The sequence below is a fragment of the Mesoplodon mirus genome (genome assembly GCF_964341445.2).
Source record: "Mesoplodon mirus genome assembly, chromosome: 13".
Taxonomy (NCBI): Eukaryota; Metazoa; Chordata; class Mammalia; order Artiodactyla; family Ziphiidae; genus Mesoplodon; species Mesoplodon mirus.
The window spans coordinates 24711102-24731282 of record NC_138989.1 but is presented as its reverse complement, the minus strand read 5'-3'; the positions used below and the strand labels follow the sequence as shown (position 1 = coordinate 24731282).

Genomic DNA, 20181 nt, shown 5'->3' with positions numbered 1-20181 from the left:
ATGCTTCCACTGCTGGGGGCATGGGTTCCATCCCTGGTCAGGGAACTAAGATCCTGAATGCCACACAGCACGGCCGTTAAAAACAAAAACAAACAAAAAAACCCCCTGCAAATCACCAATAAGTTGGGGGTGATGTCTCCCAGCTCTTGATTTGGCATAAAATAGATCAGCCCATTGTCAGAGGATCATGGTATTTGTACCTGCTTCATGGTGTTTTTTAACTTCTTCAGGACTGTGGTTTAGGGAAGAATGGAACCCATGGTGGTGGATGTAAGCACCAGACACTTCCACCTACTGCCAGGGCCACAGGACGAGGACTGGGTGCTGCTCAAGATGCACGGGTTGAAACCAAGGTAATTACCTTTGGACTGCGATGGGGACGAGTGAGAATACACATTTCCATGCAGTCTGGAGTTCAATATTCTAGAAGTAGGATGTTTACAGACGGCATGAAATTTGGCTTGCACCAGTGAGCCAGAAAGCTCAGTTTCAGTTCCTCCTGGGTCTTTGAAGACAACAGCCCACACTGACCAACCCCATCTCGAACTCAACTTACTAACCACACAATTCAGCATTCACCGTATAAGACAACATAATGAACATCACATGTCACCTTATATTCTTCCACCGATATCTCTCAAGTAGACAGAAATTCCTAAATACAAGCCACAGTACCAAGAGCAGACCTTCACTAGCCACCAACTAATTTATTGGACGCCTAGTGCTCCAAACGCAGCTCCAAACTGATCTGATTTTGGTGCAAGTTTTACACAGGAAAAATGCCTGACAGTGGGCTGGTGTGGGCATGAGAGCCTCTCAACTCATGTGCGATGGAGGAGGTAACATACAACAGTGGTGACGTGAATCAGGATTACAGAAACAGACAGGATGGCCCAGGGGTTACGACCTCAGGTGAGCAATGGATGAATGGATGGAACTGGATTAGAATCCTCGCTCTGCTTTTTTGGGCTATGGATCACAGGCAAGTTACCTAACCTCTTTCAGCTGTACTTTCCCTACCTGTGTAAGAGTGACAAGAGGATGAAGTGAGATAAGGCGGGTAAAACACTTACCACAATACCTGGTGTGTGCTCTTATATTTAGGTCTCTGATTCACTTTTTTTTTTTTTTTTTTTTTGCTGTACGCGGGCCTCTCACTGTTGTGGCCTCTCCCGTTGCGGAGCACAGGCTCCGGACGCACAGGCTCAGCGGCCATGGCTCACGGGCCCAGCCGCTCCGCGGCATATGGGATCCTCCCAGACCGGGGCACGAACCCGTATCCCCTGCATCGGCAGGCGGACTCTCAACCACTGCGCCACCAGGGAGGCCCTCTGATTCACTTTTGAGTTAATTTTTGTATATCGTGTGAGGTAAGACTCAAAATTCATTCTTTGGCATATGGATAGTCAATTGTCTTGAATCCATTTGTGGAAGAAGCTATTGTTTCCCTCATTGAGTGGACTGCACAATCTCATCTAAAATCAACTGACCATAGATGTATGGGTTGATTTTTGTATTCTCAATTCTATTCCATTGATTTACATAGCTACCTTTATGCCAGTACCACACTGTTTTGACTACTTTGGCTTTGTAATAAGCTTTGAAATTAGAAAGTGAGAGTCCTCCAACTTTCTTCTTCTTTTTCAAGATTGTTTTGGCTCTTCAGGATCCCTTGCAATTCCACATAAATTTTAGAATGAGCCTTTCCATTTCATAAAAAAGGTCATTGGGATTTTGATAGGGACTGTACTGAACCATAGTTTGCTTGGGTAGTATTGCCATTTTAACAATATTAAGTCTTCTAATCTACGAATATGAGCTGTTTTTCATTTATTTAGGTCTTCGTTCATTTCTTTCAGCAATGTTTTATAGATTTTAGTGCATAAACCTTGCCCTTCCTTGGGTAAATTATTCCAAAGTATTTTATTCTCTCTGATGTTCTTGTAAATGGAATTGTTTTTTAATTTAATTCCCTTTAAAATTTTTTATTCCTTGTTTTAATTTCCTGATCAGATTGTTCACTGCTGATGAAACACAAATGATCTTATGTGTTGATTTTGTATCCTACAACTCTGCTGAATTTATTAGCTCTAATAGTTTTTTTGTTTTTTTATGGATATTTGGGGTTTTTCTACACACAGGATGTCATCTGTGAAGATAGTTTTGCTTTTGCTCTTCCAATCAATATGGATGCTTTCTATTTCTTTTCTCTTTTCTTTTCTTTCTTCCTTTCCTCCCTTCCTTCTTTCCTCTTTCCTTCCTCCCTCCCTCCCTCCCTTCCTTTCTTTCTTTCTTTTTTCTTCCTTTTTTTTCCCTAGTTGCTTTGGCTAGAATTTTCAGTAAAACAATGAATACCAGTGGCGAAAGCAAACATCCTTATCTTGTTCCTGATCTTCTTAAGGTGGAACATTTTCAGTCTTTCACCATTGAGTATGATGTTAGCTGTGGGTTCTTCATAAATACACTTGACCATGTTGAGGTGATGAAGGTAATTTAAATCTAGAGTCTTATCAATTTAGACTTCAGCTAAGGTACCTCAATTAAATTCAGCTTAATAGAAAGAGTAAGTTTTAAAAATCTGCATTGAATAATGTTTACGCAATGAGATTTAATACATGAGAAGAAACGTACCTTCCATTTGGTAAAGAGATCAGCAAGGAAACCATTCACAGCTTTCTCAAAATACAGATCCCCTGAAAAGAAACAATAGAAAGAAGGTGGGAATTATCTTTATTTCTTGCTTACATTTCCTTCTCTCAGTAAATTAACAGGAATAGGACTAGTCAAAGAGAAGGTAGGTACTGCTACATCCTAAAAGCATTTTCAACCTAGACTTTCTATGGAGCCAAATTTAATATTTACCTCACTCAGTAAGAGGTCATAGCTTCAAGGTAAAATACAAGATTGAAAAGCTTTGATGATTGAAAAAGACAGTGTATCTTCAAAATGAGAGAACTTTTAAATATAATTATTCTCATAGTAACGCTTCAAGTTTGCTTGAAGGTGATCGGGTAGCCCCTGGGCATTCACTAAATTACCATTTGCAGTTTCTGCTGTTCTTGAGCATCCATGATGCCCTACATCAAAAATTAATTTGTAATTTTGCTAAACACAAATTAGAACTGCATGCACCATGAGGCTGGTGTGTTGGGCACAGTGTCCACACCTCATAGCAGCTTTATTGTACTCCACTTATTGTGTAGTAATTCTAATAAAATGAGACAAACTTGGTGATTTCTGTGAGTGATAGGACATAAAATGAAAGATATCAAAGAAGGTGCTGGTTCCTGGCCATAGAGTCACTCCCTCTATGACTTTTGATCTATGCTTATAGAATAATTGAAGATCTGAGAATTGATTTTTCATTAATGCTTTACCTCATTTCATGCAATTCACTAGATATATAAAATATTTATTTATTTTAGCATTTGTGGATTTGTTAAGATCTCAGGACATATCTTCAGAGAATGCTAAGGGATTGCTGTAAATGATACCAACTTGGGGGAAACCAGAAACTTCTCCCCATTAGCAGTTATGACCCGCACGTAGGAACAGTACCATAAATATCAAAATCCCACATTTCACAGCTCATCTGAATAAATATGTAAACCATAGCTGACGTAGAACGGAATACCACCTGAAAGAAACAAAGACATAATTGCATTAAAAAGTAATGATGGATACAATTTCAGTTCTGCAAAATGAAAAAGTTCTGCAGATCTGTTTCACAATGATGTAAATATACTTAAAACTGCTGAACTGTACACTTAAAAATGGTTAAGATGCTAAATTTTAGGACTTCCCTGGCAGTCCAGTGGTTAGGACAAGGCACTTTCACTGCCAGGGCCCGGTTCAATCCCTGGTCAGGGAACTAAGATCCTGTAAGCTGCGTGGCGCAGCCCAGAAAAAAAAAAAAAAAAAAAAAAAAAAAAGCTAAATTGTGTATGTTTTTTACAAAAAAAAAAAAGCAATGCTGGAAGATTTCTGTTAATTCTGAGACATGGAACTTCTAAAAGCAAGCTCCATCCCTAGCATCACAGGCCATGAGGGCAAGATCCTGTCCCTACCCTCTAGGAGCTCATGGCAGAGGACAAAGACATGCAAAACATTGCAACTATATACAAACATTCCTTGAAGCTTCCCACAAGAAACGTTGGAGAAGGGGCAGTGAATCTACTGGAAAAGTCGATGAGACCTCATTACAGAAGGAGAACTTGGGCTAAGATGCGCCAGTTGATGAGTTGTTGATCTAATAACTAATCCACATCGTACCCCCCTCCATACCCAGAATGCCTCCAGGAAAAGCCCTAGTGGTTTCCTTGGCCTGTGTGCTTTACCACAAAGCCCTTTCTTTTTTTTTTTTTTTTTTTTTTTTGCTGTACGCGGGCCTCTCACTGTTGCGGCCTCTCCCGTCGCGGAGCACAGGCTCCGGACGCACAGGCCCAGCGGCCATGGCTCACGGGCCCAGCCGCTCCGCGGCACATGGGATCCTCCCAGACCGGGGCACGAACCCGTATCCCCTGCACCGGCAGGCGGACTCTCAACCACTGCGCCACCAGGGAGGCCCCCACAAAGCCCTTTCTTTACCCAGCCCTTTCCTCCTCTAGCAGACTTTAAAGAGCCTTGGTGGAAAAGCAAAATGTATAAAATGTGTAAGTTGTAGGCATCAATATTCCTTTCCTTTTACATTTGCTCCTTCGAATCTTTTGTGTGCCAGGTAATTGAACTGATTATAAAGATTATCTCAAGTAAAAGAGCCTTGGGACATTAAGTGCCAGGAGCTATGCCAGACAACAAGGTAAAAGACACAGTCCTTGCCCTCAAAGCGCTTGCAGTCTGGTGGCAAGGCAGGTAAGAAACGCATCCACCAGAGTGTGACAAGTGCTGATATAGATACATGTCCCAGGTGCCATGGGGGCACTTCCAGCCTGGTGCATCCAGGGAGGCTTTCCAGGAGCAGGGAAGCCTGAGACTAGTGCTGAGGGATGGATGAGAGGCTTGGGAAAGGGGGAAGGCGAGGAGCAAGCACCGCAGACGGGAGAGAGCAGCACGCAAAAAGACACGGAGGCAAGAGAGCATGCTGCATGTTGGAGGGATGGTGAGCAGTTCCCATGGCTGGATGGGGTGGGGGGCTACATGGGAGTAGTGACAGATTAGCTCCAGACTCAACTGCCTCCCCTGATTTTTCCACTCAGCTGTCCAGACATCTCACAAACTGAAGTTCCCCTGAACGACTCCTCCCCGGCCTTCTCCATATGCCATCTCTCCACCAGCTGCTCAATTATTCCTTTCTTCACTCTTCACACCCAACGCATTAGCAAGTTCTGTGGAATCGACCCCAGAATGTTTCACCAATCTGCCCGTCTCTCCCCTGCTCTAGTGCCCAGCCTAGCCCACGCCACCACCTTCTAACTTCCTAACTCATCTCTCTGCGTCCACTCTTGCCCCGACAATCAACTCTCTGCTCCAGAGCCAGAGGGGCTGCAGCGGGTACTGTGGACGCCTAGCCAACATCCTTCCTTCCTAAGTCAGGGGAAGCCGATTCTATTCTGGGAGGCAAGGGACCGCCAAGAGACCAGACCTCCAGGTATGCTGAGCAGTTCCACATGACTCAACCCTGGTCAGTAAGGTATAAATGGAAGTGTGTCCTGAAAGGAAGCTGACTCGGCTGAAGCGTGCCCCGTTGTTGTCTTTCTTCCCTTCTTCCCTCCTCTGCCTGGCATATGGATGTGGTCACAGCAGCTCCAGCCAGGCCACGGAAGCCCAATCCTGAGATAGGCAGAACAGGAAGGCAGAAGGGGCCTTAGACCACCAGTGACTGTGGCGCTGTCACACCAGCCATAATTTGCCTACCCATGGACGTCTTTTATATGAGAGAATAAAGCTGACCTTTAAGTATCAATTTGCCACCGTAACTTTGGGAGTTTTTTTTTTATACAGTATTATCATTTTTTAAAATAAATTTATTTATTTTATTTATTTTTGGCTGCATTGAGTCTTCATTGCTGCATGCGGGCTTTCTCTAGTTGTGGCAAGTGAGGACGACTCTTTGTTGCGGTGCTCGGGCTTCTCATTGGGGTGGCTTCTCTTGTTGCAGAGTGCGGGCTTAGTAGTTGTGGCTTGCGGGCTCCAGAGTGCAGGCTCAGTATTTGTGGCACACGGGCTTAGTTGCTCCGCAGCATGTGGGATCTTCCTGGACCAGGGCTCAAACCCGTGTCCCCTGCATTGGCAGGAGGATCTTTTAACCACTGAGCCACCAGGGAAGCCCACTTTGGGAGTTTTGTTCAACAAAATCCAACTGAATGAATAAGTGATCTTTTAAAAGCGTAATTCAGGTATCACTCCCCCACTTAAAATCCTTCAGTGGGGAATTCCCTGGCGGTCCAGTGGCTAGGACTTGGCGCTCTCACTGCCATGGCCCCGGGGTTCAATCCCTGGTCAGGGGACTAAGATCCCACAAGCCGCTCAGTGCGTAAGCATGTGCCAAATTATCATGGTCTTTATAAGCCATACTTAAGAGTCAATTGCCAGAAAACTGGGGGAAAGATCACTGTAAAATACCTATGTATGCCCAGTAGAGTGGCAAAAACTTTAAAAATCTAAGACCTGGTGTTGGAAAAAGTGAAAAACAAGATTTTATATATGGCTACTAGGAGTATAAAATGGTCCGAAGAGTTTGAAAAATAATTTGGCATTACCTTACAGAGTAGAACCTATGACCCAACAAATGTACTCCTAATCAATGATGAAAAATATAGTGAGTACAAACGAGATAGCTAAAGTGGGGGGGGGCGGTGGGAAGAGAATACATTTTAATCCACTTTAATAAAACTCAAACATGAGCAAAACAAATAATATACTGTGTAGGGTAAAATACATATGTATTATCACTATGTAAACAAGGGAATTACAAAAATAAAATTCAGATAGTGGTTACCTCTAAAAACGGCCCCAAGTTCTCAACTATTTTGCTTGCCCAGGGGACTTCTGGTAATGTCTGGCGACATTTCTGGTGGTTATGACTTGCAGGGGGTGGGGATGGGTGCTACTAGCATTTAGTGAGTAGAAGCCAGGGATGCTGAACACCCCACAACGCACAGGACAGTTCCCCACAATGTTACTGCCCTTGGGGCCCAGGTGACCCTTTGTTCTGGAGGGCTGTTCTTTACACTGTAGCGCGTTCAGCAGCATCCTCCACATAACCCCAGTTGTGACGACCAAAGATGTCTCCAGACTTTGTCAAAAGACCCCTGGGGAGGCAGGATCACCCCCAGGTTGAGAACCACTGCTCTCAAGGGAGGCTGGGGGATAGGAACACAGCAGAGCAGACAGGTGCTTTCACCAGCGTGGGTAACGTTCACAGCCGTTCAGTTTGGATTTTTCCAACTGGAACAGAGTCACAGGAGGAGATTCCTTGAAAAAGGTCTTTCTTCGTGTTTACCAACACAATCTTCTACTGAATTTAACTTTCGCTATGTAGTAGTGGGCACAGAAGCCTGCAAGCTAGATGTTCCATCTCTACATCTGATACTCAACAGAAGAAAATGAAGATCAACCCCAAACTGGAGAGATCCAAATGTAAAACACTAGAATTTCAGGAGTCCCCAACTATATTACAATATTATCCAGCTGAGCTGATAGTAGCTGGTCACCAGCTTGATCATGAGATCAAGTTTTTGCTGGTTTCTGTTTTGTTTTTGATTTCACGACTTATAGACATAATACCACGGGGAAACAAACCCAAAAAAGCACTTTATCACCCTTACCCTGGTATCTTCGCTTATATAACCACACATGACCTTCTCATTCTTGACCCACAGCTCCCCGGCCTGAGCCCTGAAAGGAGAGGCACACACGTTATTACGAGTCCTACATAAACCGAGAAGAAACAGGGGTGCCTTTGGGGTGTCTCTCTCTACTCTATCATTTACACCCAAGTGACCTGGCCAGTTACAGATTTCCAGAGGGCCATGAACAGATTACACAACATAAAGAATTCTCAGAGTACGATGAATCTGTACAACAGGAGCTCTTAATTTGGGGGTCTGCAGACAACATGTGGGTCTAAGGAAGGGCTCTGGGGAACCCACGAACCCTCTGAAATGATACAAACTTTCCTGAGCACAGAATTGTACCTTCTGGCAAACCTCAAAAGGGCACACGTCACAAAAACAGTTAAGAGGCACTGATGAACAAATTTGCTAACCCCAGCTTTGAGTCAATGAGTTTCAAAAAAAACAAGATCCACTGTAGTATCAAATTAGAAGACAAGAAAGAAGTCAGGGGGCACAAAGGGACAGGGTCCCTATTCAATGAAGGTCATTTTGCTGAAAAATTTTTATGTCAATATTCAGTAATGTAATATTATGTCTTTTCCCCCTGCTTCTTTATTCTGTTTTTCATATTGTCTACAATGAGCAAGCACTGTATGTAAAAATACTTAGCATAGGCCTGATACATAGCATGTGCTGAACAAGTGGTACTTGACAGTATTAATTCTATAATCAGGACAAGTGTGTTGAGACTGGCCACCATAGAATCAGAGCTCAAGTCAGAGAAGATCCCAGAAGATCCTCTGCAGTGGGGCAGATCTAGCAGGAAAACACCCAAACTGGATGTTCCAATGGGCTTTAAGTATGACTCTCAAACAGATCTGTCTGCCCCAGGACAGCTGGGAAGTCAGGGCCAGAAATTATTCAGTGTTGCTCCCTCTGGAGTGTGAGTTAGAAAAAACAACAAAAAAAATTTTTTTTAAGTTAAAAAAAATAGGCAGCTAGGGCTTCCCCGGTGGCGCAGTGGTTGGGAGTCCGCCTGCCGATGCAGGGGACGCGGGTTCGTGCCCCGGTCCGGGAGGATCCCACATGCCGCAGAGCGGCTGGGCCCGTGAGCCATGGCCGCTGGGCCTGCGTGTCCGGAGCCTGTGCTCCGCAGCTGGAGAGGCCACAGCGGTGAGAGGCCCGCGTACAGCAAAAAAAAAAAAAAAAAAAAAAAAAAAAAAAAGGCAGCTAGTCAGTAATACCCAAAATTATATCTGGGAAAATGGTATCTCTTCACAATAAGATCAAATAGACTAGGTTTCTAAGTTCAATTTTTAAAAAATATTTATTTTTTTACTGAAGTATAGTTGCTGTACAATACTACATGTTACAGGTATATAGTATACTGAGTCACAATTTTTAAAGGTTATACTCCATTTATAGTTATTATAAAATATTGGCTATATTCCCCCTGTTGTATGATATATCCTTGTAGCTTATTTTATACCTAATAGTTTGTACCTCACACTCCCCCCCGCCTATAATGCCCTTCCCCACTTCCCTCTCCTCACTGGTAACCACTAGTTTGTTCTCTATATCTGTGAGTCTGCTTCCTTTTTGTTATATTCACTAGTTTGTTGTATTTTTTAGATTCCACATATAAGTGATATCACACAGTATTTTTCTTTCTCTGTCTGACTTATTTCATCTAAGTTCAATATTTTAAAAAAGCAGAGTGCTAACTGTTAGGAGATAGATTTTAGTGCAGTATTTTTCTTTAAAATTTTTCTTCAATATTTTAAAATACTGATTTTGAAGTTTTTTTTTAAAGAATACATTGTGAATTTACTGAGAGAAAAACAAAATGTTTACCTTTAAGGAAAAATAACATTTCAAAGGTAGGGTCTCAAGGCAATGAAACTATGTCCTTAACTGTTGACTAAATTACCAGATTAAAAGGCTAAATTACAGAGAAATTCTCTAATAATTTATTATGATTTGACTTGATTTTCTCATATGAGGCCCAGAACACTTTTTGGGTTTTTTTTGGAAAAGAAAGTGACTTTTGATTCAGTGTAGAAAGACTATAAAATTTTTGGAAAAATGGTAGAAGATTTTGTGGTTTAAATTTAACCATGAATGAGCAAGATATTAGGACAGATCTTGAAAAGTCTAAAACTGACATTATGTCAGGGTGTATGAAGGCACTTACATGGAGAAACAAGGAATTTAATTATGAAAGGAATTCTGAGAGGGTTTCTAAACCAGGACTCATCAAACTGTAGCCTGCAGGCCAAATCCAGCCCATCTCCTGCTTTTGTATGGCCCACAGCTAAGAGTAGATTTTACATTTTTAAATGTTAAAAAAAAAAAAAAATTGCAACAGAGACCCACGTGGCCCAAAGTCTAAAATATTTACTATCTGGTCCTTTACAGAAAAAGATCCTAAACCTACCGCTTCATTTTGCAGAGGAACAGATGCAGAGACTCCCTGAGCTGCCCAGCATCACCCTGCTAACCACTGGTGCCGCAGGAATGGAATACAGGTTTCCTAACTCCTGGCCCACTACCTGGGAGAGACCAGCTTGTATTTGATGGCATAAATAGGTTGCATTTCTTGTTCTGCTTGAGACTTCATCACTTCTTGAACTGTGCTTTAGTTGCTAAAATTTTTTCAAAGAATTTTTGACCTTATAACAACTTCTAAAACATCCCCTTTTGGAAAGAAAAAAATTAATCTTTTATCCTTTCTTTCTTTCAGGATCAGTAATTCAGACTAACCAAATAGCCCTCATTGCTGGTGAAAGGTCTTTACAAAAGGATTCCGGACAATAAAGGTAGGAGGAATGGCTGAATTAGAAAATCACCATCTTGCAATAATCATCAACAGATGAAACCATTCTGTGAAAAGCTGATGGGGAATTTCATTAACAGGGGACCAGGCTGCATCACCAGAATCCAGTGGTCAATCTCACATTAAAAGTGAGTCAAACAGATGTAAATATGCTTGAGTATATACAGTAAATTTCAAGAAAGACACAGTTTCCTCTAGGGAAAAGGACATATTTCTTACACACTTTTTTTGGTGCTGTTAAGCCTTCACTATGTGGATATTTTGCTTTTTGAATTCAGAGGGGGTTTCAAAAAGCCCCCTTTTCTCTCTTCTTCACAAACTGAAATACAGAAATCATTTTAATAAATCAAGAGCAGTGTGATATCTCTAAAAAGGGAGCAAATCAGGAACTATTGTGATAGTCATTTTATGTCTCCAAACCTGTTTCTTAAACTGTAAAACAAGAAAGTTTGATGAAATATGTTCATCTAAGGCTTTTTCCAGTTCTAAAATTGTGAGTCTACCCCTCCTTTGTTCAGAATACCTGGCGGCTTTAGCAACATCCACCCATCTTAAAACTACTATAGTGCATTTCAGGGTCTTTTGGATTGTTTTAGCTACCACAATCTAACGTTTTAAGCTATTGTGTGTTTTATTATAAGGATGTCCACGTGCCTCAGAGGCTGTATGTAGCAGTTACTGCACTACATGCTATTTCCAGTTACAAGCTAAGAAATCAAGAGTGACATAGTATCTACCTGATGCCAGCAAATTCCACCTTCTGAGTGATATAGGCACATGTGCTGACCTAAGGGAAAAGAGAGACAGATTCAACAATACATCAAGGCCATGAAAGGTCACAAAGAACGTCTCCTGGCTTTCGAATCTCTTCTATTAACCCAAAGTTCAATTAACATGGGCGTAATAGATTTATCCCATAGGAAAACCTGCTGGGGCAGGTATAACAGTAGGTTCTTATGGGTTTGGCAAGTATAGACAATAGTAAAGACCAAGTGGATAAGTGGCCAGCTTCAGTAATATCCTTATGTTCACACACACTTGCATACATATGTACATTTACATATGGAACATTTATTTCTCATTTTAGAAAATGGAACCTTCTCCCACCAAATAAAACATGAGCAAAGATATCTCTTTCTGAAAATATACACTGTGTGGACATTCTACCTATGATTTGTTGCTTCATAATAGCCAAAAAGTCCAAAAGGAGACTTTTCAGCAGCAGCTCACAATTCTGATGAACTGATCATGTTCAGCGGAAAATGTCCATTAAAAATAAATAAACAGGGGCTTCCCTGGTGGCGCAGTGGTTGAGAGTCCGCCTGCTGATGCAGGGGACACGGGTTCGTGCCCCAGTGCGGGAAGATCCCACATGCCGCGGAGCAGCTGGGCCCGTGAGCCATGGCCGCTGAGCCTGCGCATCCGGAGCCTGTGCTCCGCAATGGGAGAGGCCACAACAGTGAGAGGGCCACGTACCGCAAAAACAAACAAACAAACAAACAAACAAACAAACAAGGAAAATGGAAGGAGGGTAAAGCAAAAAAGTAGTCTAACCTGGAAGGAACAAGATCTGGGTTCCAGGGACTTCCCTGGTGGCGCAGTGGTTAAGAATCCGCCTGCCAATGCAGGGGACATGGGTTCGAGCCCTGGTACAGGAAGAGCCTGTGCACCACAACTACTGAGCCTGTGCTCTAGAGCCCGCAAGCCACAACTACTGAGCCTGTGTGCCACAACTACTGAAGCCCGCACGCTTTGAGCCCATGCTCCACAACAAAAGAAGCCACCGCAGTGAGAAGCCAGTGCACCGCAATGAAGCATAGCCCCCGCGTGCCGCAACTAGAGAAAGCCCGCACGCAACGAAGACCCAACGCAGCCAAAAATAACTAAACAAAATAAATAAATTAATTTTTTAAAATGTTAAAAAAAAAAAAGATCTGGGTTCCAGCCCAGAGTCAATTGTTTACTAGCTTTCTCATCTTAACTCCTCAGTTTCAGTTTTCACATCTATAAATTCAGGGTAATAAATGCCTGTCCACAAGAGGAGATGTGAGGAGCAAAAGAGATCAAGTGAAAACCTGAAAACTAAAGTTCAAATGTAAAATAATATTACACTTTCCCCATTCAAACCAAAAATGCAGAGTAAAACTCTCTGATAACAAACAAGCAAAACAAAGCTTATAAAAACCATGAAAAGAGAATGGGAGGAGACATACAACATGTTTACAATAATTGTCTGTGATGCTGGAATCAGAAAGGATTTTATACTCTTCTCCATACTAGATCTACATCTCCCTGGTGACATGGATTATTAACATAATGGAAAAAGTAACAGACTTTTAAAAAAATAATATCTTACCAAACTTTTCTTCAGTCGCCACATATCCCCACGGCCAATATATTGATCCTTAAAGGTTAATTCCACTAGGTCAAGGGTCACATCCTAAAAGGGATAATCAAATATATGTCTCTGCTTTACTCTGCCATACTTTATAGTCTAAGATAACACTCACTCACCATGGAGAAACCTTTTGACAAAAGGACAACTACTGGAAGACCATTCAGTAGTAGAACCCTGACAAACAGAATTTTACCCTGCCCAAGAAGGCTTTGCAGGACAGGTAAGTCTCCAACAGATACTATAGCTGCTGTATCGTGCGTGGTTAAGTGCAAAGGGCACCAGAGTAGTGATTCTGTGTTTTAGTCTTGATTCTGGCACACAAACATGACATTGAACTGTGGGCTTTATTTCCCTAGATAATGTCAATAACATCTTTTGGACAACGATTTTTACCTCTTAATTTTATAGCATCATTTCTCAAAGAAAAAAAAGAACACATAAAGAAATGTTAGTATTTTTATAGAAAATTTTACATTTAGCTTCACAAACACACATATACATACAGACTCTTTTTAGGACAAGATTTTTAAAAAGGGGTGAGGATTTTAAATGCAACCTACATTCTACCTATAATCTAAATGACCTATGTATGACCAGGTATTTAATAGCCTAACACTATACTTAAGTAACTCATTATTTCCTTAGAGACCTAATCTTGAGGAAGGGTGTTAATCATTCCTCAAAAGATATTCAAATCCAGAACAAAGACACACCTTAGGGTCTACGACATTCACATACACATCTTGATAAGGTCTTAGCCGAAACACTTGAGTCACGGTCTGGTCCACACTGATAGTTTCTGAAACAGAGAAGGAATCTGGATCAGGTAAATATATTCGAATCCATAACTACTCAGACATTCAACAAACAACACCCTTTGCCAAGGGCAAGACATGTTCTCAGCCTTCAGCAGCTTAAAACTTAGAGAGTTCTCTGCTTTTCAGGTGAAATAAGACCTGAACCCAAGCAATTAAAAAATGAGAGAGACAAACAAATAATACAGAGAGACAGAGATAGAGACAGACAGAGAGATGGAAAGAAATTAAGAAGCAACATGAAGTTCGAAGGGTTGTGAAAATTCAGAAGAGGAAAGAGATCCTTTCTCTTTTGGAATGAAAGTAGCAGGGCTAGCTAAGGAAGAAATAAACTTTTCGATGAGCCCTTAAGTCTGGTAAGTAAGAAACTTAACAGGTGGCAGAAAATGAGGTAAGAGTAAGAAGGACACTCAGGATCTGGATTTTACTGACTGTTTTCCCAACAAGTTAAAAAATACAAAAGAAGTGGTTGACACCAAAATCCTTTAGAGCAAATTAAAAGTTTTTCTTTTTCTTTTAAGTGCCACTTAAGGAAATACTTTATTAGCTCTCAATAAACATTTTAGTTCCTTGATCAGTACGGTATAGTCATTAGAGGAAAAAAGAAAGGATTTGGATCCAGAATGAGTGAGTAGAATCACTGCTCTGGCTCCTTCACTTACTGACTCCAGGCAAGCCCACTCATAACAGTAAGACAAAGTTTCCTCACTCTCTCAAGAATTGGTGGGAAAATCAAGAAAGATAAATGACAAACAGGGCTTCCCTGGTGGCGCAGTGGTTGAGAATCTGCCTGCTGATGCAGGGGACATGGGTTCGAGCCCTGGTCTGGGAGGATCCCACATGCCGCGGAGCAGCTAGGCCTGTGAGCCACAACTACTGAGCCTGCGCGTCTGGAGCCTGTGCTCCGCAACAAGAGAGGCCGCGATAGTGAGAGGCCCGCGCACTGCAATGAGGAGTGGCCCCCGCTTGCCATAACTAGAGAAAGCCCTCGCACAGAAACGGAGACCCAACACAGCAAAAAAAAATTAATTAAAAAAAAAAATGACAAACAGCTCCCAGTACAGTGCCTTGCACAAGTGGCAGGTAATCAACGATATATGTTCCTCCCCTGCCCCAACCCAAAGTAGGTACTTAAATATTTTGTGAAGAAAATATAATATTGAGAAAAGCACGCTTTGCCAACAATCTTTAAGTGTAAAGCTTCACCTATTCAGATTAGCCGTCCTCTTGACTCTAAATATAGTTTTTTCAGTGCCCTCAAAATGCTGACAAATGAGATTCCTTGGCAATTTTGATATCTGACAATTTTTTTTTAGCAGGAACACAATTTGATAAGGAGAGAAGTACTGTGCCCTCATTCCCAGAGATTGTGAAGAGGGGTTTCTTACAGTTTCTCAAACAGTAAAGTGTAAAAATCTTAGAGAAGCGAGATGGAATTTTTACCTTTCTGCAAATCCTCCTTAAGTGACTTGACCTGCAAAAGCAGAGGGCTGGGGAAAAAAAGAAAAGCAACAGAGAGAAGGGATGTTGTCAGCAGTAACTAACCAGCTTTCTTCACCACCCACAAAACACAAACAGATCACTCTGGACATATTCTAACTGGCAGCACAATGGGAGAAAGTTCCCTTAGAAAACAAACCCTGCACTTGTATTCACGGAAATGGATAAATGCTACAGAATTGTTCAGAGTTGTCATCTCAGCTTTAAAAACAAAAAGAATGGACCACTTTTTAAAAGATGATTGGTTTATCAAATCCTGGAGGGCAGGAGCATTTTTATCCAAAGGCAAAGAGCCATCTTCCCCTTCAATCCCCTTAGACAACATATCAACTGGAAAGAGCGGGCTGCCCAGTTAGTTCCCTGCTCCTGTCGGACGCTCACCTGTACTCATCGTTGGGGTGAGCAATCTCCACAATGTCTCCAAGCTTGATGTAAGGAAACACTTTGGGGTTCACGACTAGCTCATCATCTGAAAGACAATTCAGCCATCTCAGGCAGCAAAGAACTCACTTGGGCAGCAGGTTGCTGTGTATGTTCTCACCCGGGGTCCCTTACAACCCCATCATTTAGTATTATGACCCCATCTCGCAAGATGAAGCTCCATTTAAAATTGAGATTTAGCTCAACTGAAGGATTTGCACAGGAATCCAGAGCTAGTGAGTAGTTGAGGGGGATGGTGTTCGGGGACCTTTGTCTCCAGAGCTTTTCCTACTAGCCCGCTGCTCCCAAGGAGAGGGTAACTCTTCTCTGGGAATTAGGCCTCTGCGGCAATCCTTGACTCCCTCAAATAGCATGTATCTGGCATATGCCAGGAACAAAACAGCCGGGGTCCCACATATAGCAAAATCCTTTCTATCTACAGTGTTCGCAGAACTTCTCAAAATACTGTCTGAATGTGACCCTCACAATAAATCTTTGGATCTAACAGAAGCAAGGAAATGACCTAGGAGATAAAGCAACTTGCCAAAGGGTAGATAGCTATTAACAGTACACCAGGACTGGTTACTAGTCCAGGGTTCCTAAACAAACCACCTCTTACACATGAAAATCAAGCCAGATAAAACACCCTGGACTTTGGAGGGCAGCACCTGATCAGGGGAAAACTTCATATATCAGTTCACATTAGAGTCCAATGAGACCCTTAAAATATAAGGAGAATGTGATTTCATATGTTTATCTACCCCTGCCCCCCACTGCGGGTGGGGGAGAAATCTTTCAAATATAACAAACTCAGGATCATAAAGATAGGGTGATTTTTTTTTTTTCTGTTTTAGCTTCTAGGGAAAGACATGGCCTTCAGTTATGCTAAAACCATGACAAATAAGTATGTCCAGATTTCAAATATAATCAGACCCAACAAAAATTCAGCCTAGGAAAGCGAAGTACTGGGTTACTCCCACAGTTGCTTTTTTTTTTTTTTTGTATAGTTTCCATTGACAGATGTATACCAAATCCTCTATGAAGTCTTCCCCTCACTTCCACAGTCTGAATTAAGCTCCCTGAACACATATTCCTTCCTGTTCCATTTTATCATTTCCTTTTTGCATGTCTGTCTCATCAAGCTGAAAGCTCCGTAGGGAGAAGGGACCTTGTCATATTCAAAATCTTTATGTTTGATACAGGTATATACTTAATAAATACTTGTTGGATGTATTTTTTAAATTTGATTTTTACTTTACTCATTGAAATACAGTTGATTTACAATATTGTGTTAGTTTTCAGTTGTTCAGCATAGTGATTCAGTATTTTTGCAGAATATATTCCATTATAGGTTATTACAAGATAACAAGTGTATTCCCTGTGCTATGTAGTATATCCTTGTTGCTTATCTATATATAGTAGTTTGTATCTGTTAATCCTATACGCCTAATTGTCCCTCCCCCCTTCAGTAACCACAGGTTTGTTTTCTATGTCTGTGAGTCTGTTTCTGTTTGTTATTTAAATAAATTTATTTATTCATTCATTTATTTATTTATTTATGGCTGCATTGGGTCTTTGTTGCTGCGCGCAAGCTTTCTCTAGTTGTGGCGAGTGGGGACTACTCTTCGTTGCAGGCGTGGGCTTCTCATCGCGTTGGCTTCTCTTGTTGCGGAGCACAGGCTCTAGGTGTGCGGGCTTCAGTAGTTGTGGCACGCGGGCTCAGCAGTTGTGGCTCTCGGGCTCAGCAGTTGTGGCTGTTGGGGTCTAGAGCACAGGCTCAGTAGTTGTAGTGCATGGGCTTAGTTGCACCACAGCATGTGGGATCTCCCCAGACCAGGGCTCAAACCCCTGTTCCCTGCATTGGCAGGTGGATTCTTAACCACTGCGCCACCAGGGAAGCCCTCTGTTTCTGTTTTACATGTATGTTCATTTGTATTATTTTTTAGATTCCACACATAAGTGATATAATATAGTATTTGTCTTTGTCTGACTTATTTCACTAAGCATAATATTCTCTACATCCATCCATATTGCTACAAATGGCAGTATTTCATTTTTTTTATGACTGAGTAATATTGCTGGATGTATTTTATTTATTTATTTTTCTTTATAGTCCTGCAGCAGACTGGGTACAGCACAGAGCTACCTTTGTCTTGTACACATGAAAAAGAAGACTCGCATACATTGTATATACACTGTATATACTGTAGCCTTGTATCCTTCCCTCCTCTGTCAAAAGTTATTTCTGTTGCGTGTTCAATTCTGCTCCACAAACGTTTAGGCAGCTTCAGCTGCATACAAAGTACAGTGTTAACAACAGACTGTGGTTTTAGCAGAAATAGTGTTTTAAATATAGCAATGTTTAGTATATCCTTGTCCTGATAATTACAATGGCTACATTTATTAAGCAGGTCGAAGGAGCCTGGTACTCTACTAAATACTACACATACATCATTTTACTTTATTCCCATAAGACCTTATGATATAGAAACTATTATTTTCCCTTTTTGGCAGTCCTTGCCTTTGGGTGGCTTATACATATATAACACAGGAGCAAATGCATACTAAAATACAATTTTAAAAACACTCACTGTGTTGTTAATTCTAATTTCTGAAGCAAATAAGGTTGTTAGGACAGAGGGAAATTTATTCCTTTACAAAAGAAAAAAAATCATATGAGTAGGTGCTTTCCTATTCTACAGGTTTATAGACTCAAGGTGCTAAGAGAAATGGAGAAATTATTCTAAAGAGCTGGAATTTGTAGTTAAGGTAAACTAGGGGCTTGCCCGAGGTCACAGGGAAAGTTAGAGGCAGAGCTGATACCTGGATTCATGTTTAACACAGGACAAGATGCTGTGTCCTGCCCCATCTCACCATGCTTCAGAGCCAGGCAAAGGTTCATGCTTTGATCATACCTGTCTTATGCACATCCACTACTTCTCTTTCATTAAACATAAGTTTCTCTTATCTGCCAAACCAGTGCATACTGGAATTCTGCAGAACATACACAGTAAATATGTAATAAAAAGATACAAACAAATCAACAAGGACCTAGCACAGAGAACTATATTCAATATCTTGTAATAACCTGTAATGGAAAAGAATATCTAAAAAAGAATCTATATATACATATATATAGGTATATATATCTATATATCTGAGTCACTTTGCTATACACCTGAAACACAACACTGTAAATTAACTACACATTAATAAAAAAAATTTTTTAAACAAAAACAAATGAAGAGTAGTAAGCTAGCAATATTCACAAAGTTTGTTAAAATGCAGGATGCAAATGCTTCTAGAAAGGGCCTGCTACTCTCCCCACTACAGTATCACACTTGCTGCTTCACTCAGTTAAGCTACCTGCTTAGCCTCGATTGTCACAAGTCAGTTTGAAAATTTCAAGGCACCGGACACATCAGAACCTTGGCCAACTTACACAACCCCCCTAAGACCAATCAATACTGACCACTGCCCCCAAAGCCCTTCTTGTGGATGACAAGCTTGTAGACCTTTGTTGTTCTCATCTTGTACTGTTGTTTCCTTCATCTGTTCCAAGCTTGGGGGAGAGAAATCATCTTGCCTCCCTGCCAGTGAAACACAAACAAAAAGGCTGGAATGTCAGACTTTTCTTTGCAACTGCTCTTTGATTTCAGGGCAGTGAAAATACTGCCCTTGCTCAACTGAGAGGTGGCACCAACCCTCGGATGAAATTACTCCTCCAATTACCAGGAGGGACGTTGAACAAACAGAACCAATGAATCTGGGAACGAAAGGGAATTCGGGCCAGGGTCTAGTCCAAACTCCAAGAAGATATTTTATCACACCCTAAAGGGAAAACTTGGAGTGAATGAAGCATTCATTACCTTGCCTCTATATAAACCAATAACACCCAAATAGTAAAGAGATCTTAAAAGAGATTAGGCACACAATCTGTAGATGAGGAAAGTGAGAGCCAGCGCAAGGGACTTGCCCAAAGTCTCTGAGACAGAGAGGCATTCCCACTGCTCACGTTTCGCCATCGATGTCCTGGGCAAGGAGAGTGTAAATAGAGGAAGGCTCATTCCCCAAACCTCCATCTGCACAAACTCTCAGTGGTTCCTCCCCGCACCCCCCACCCCCATTTCATAGCTGATGCCACGGATGCTCAGAGACGGAGAGAGACTTGCCTAAGGTCACACAGGGGGTTGGGGGTGGGGCCAGGTTTCGAACCTGGGCCCCGGTCCCCTCCCTCCTGATCCCCAAACCCGGGCCCCGGGCGGGCAGCTCCACTCACCCGCAGCTCCGGAGCCCCTTCCCGCTTGAGGCCGGGGTTCCGGGGGCCGGACCCTGGCCAAGGCCCCCGCGCCTCCTCTGGACGCCCCGCCTACGCCCGCAGAGCCTGTGCAGATCCCGAGCCCGAGCTCCAGGCGCCAGCCGGCCCGCCCCAGCCAC

The 20181-nt window shown here is 42.0% G+C and overlaps 1 protein-coding gene across 2 annotated transcripts in view; it reads right to left on the bottom strand.

Annotated features, from left to right (window-relative positions):
* DEPDC5 (DEP domain containing 5, GATOR1 subcomplex subunit) overlaps positions 1 to 20181 on the bottom strand; it is a 90909-nt gene extending 70728 nt beyond the window's left edge. For both annotated transcript variants that reach the window (XM_082640394.1, XM_082640395.1), the window contains exons 1-10: positions 20024 to 20181; positions 19217 to 19334; positions 15706 to 15793; positions 15268 to 15314; positions 13723 to 13808; positions 12968 to 13051; positions 11349 to 11398; positions 7767 to 7836; positions 3559 to 3637; positions 2632 to 2693 (exon numbers count right to left, since the gene is read on the bottom strand). In XM_082640394.1, coding sequence (XP_082496520.1) covers positions 2632 to 2693; positions 3559 to 3637; positions 7767 to 7836; positions 11349 to 11398; positions 12968 to 13051; positions 13723 to 13808; positions 15268 to 15314; positions 15706 to 15793; positions 19217 to 19274 — 624 coding nt within the window. In that variant the 5' untranslated portion in view covers positions 19275 to 19334; positions 20024 to 20181. The remainder of the gene's footprint in view (positions 1 to 2631; positions 2694 to 3558; positions 3638 to 7766; positions 7837 to 11348; positions 11399 to 12967; positions 13052 to 13722; positions 13809 to 15267; positions 15315 to 15705; positions 15794 to 19216; positions 19335 to 20023) is intronic.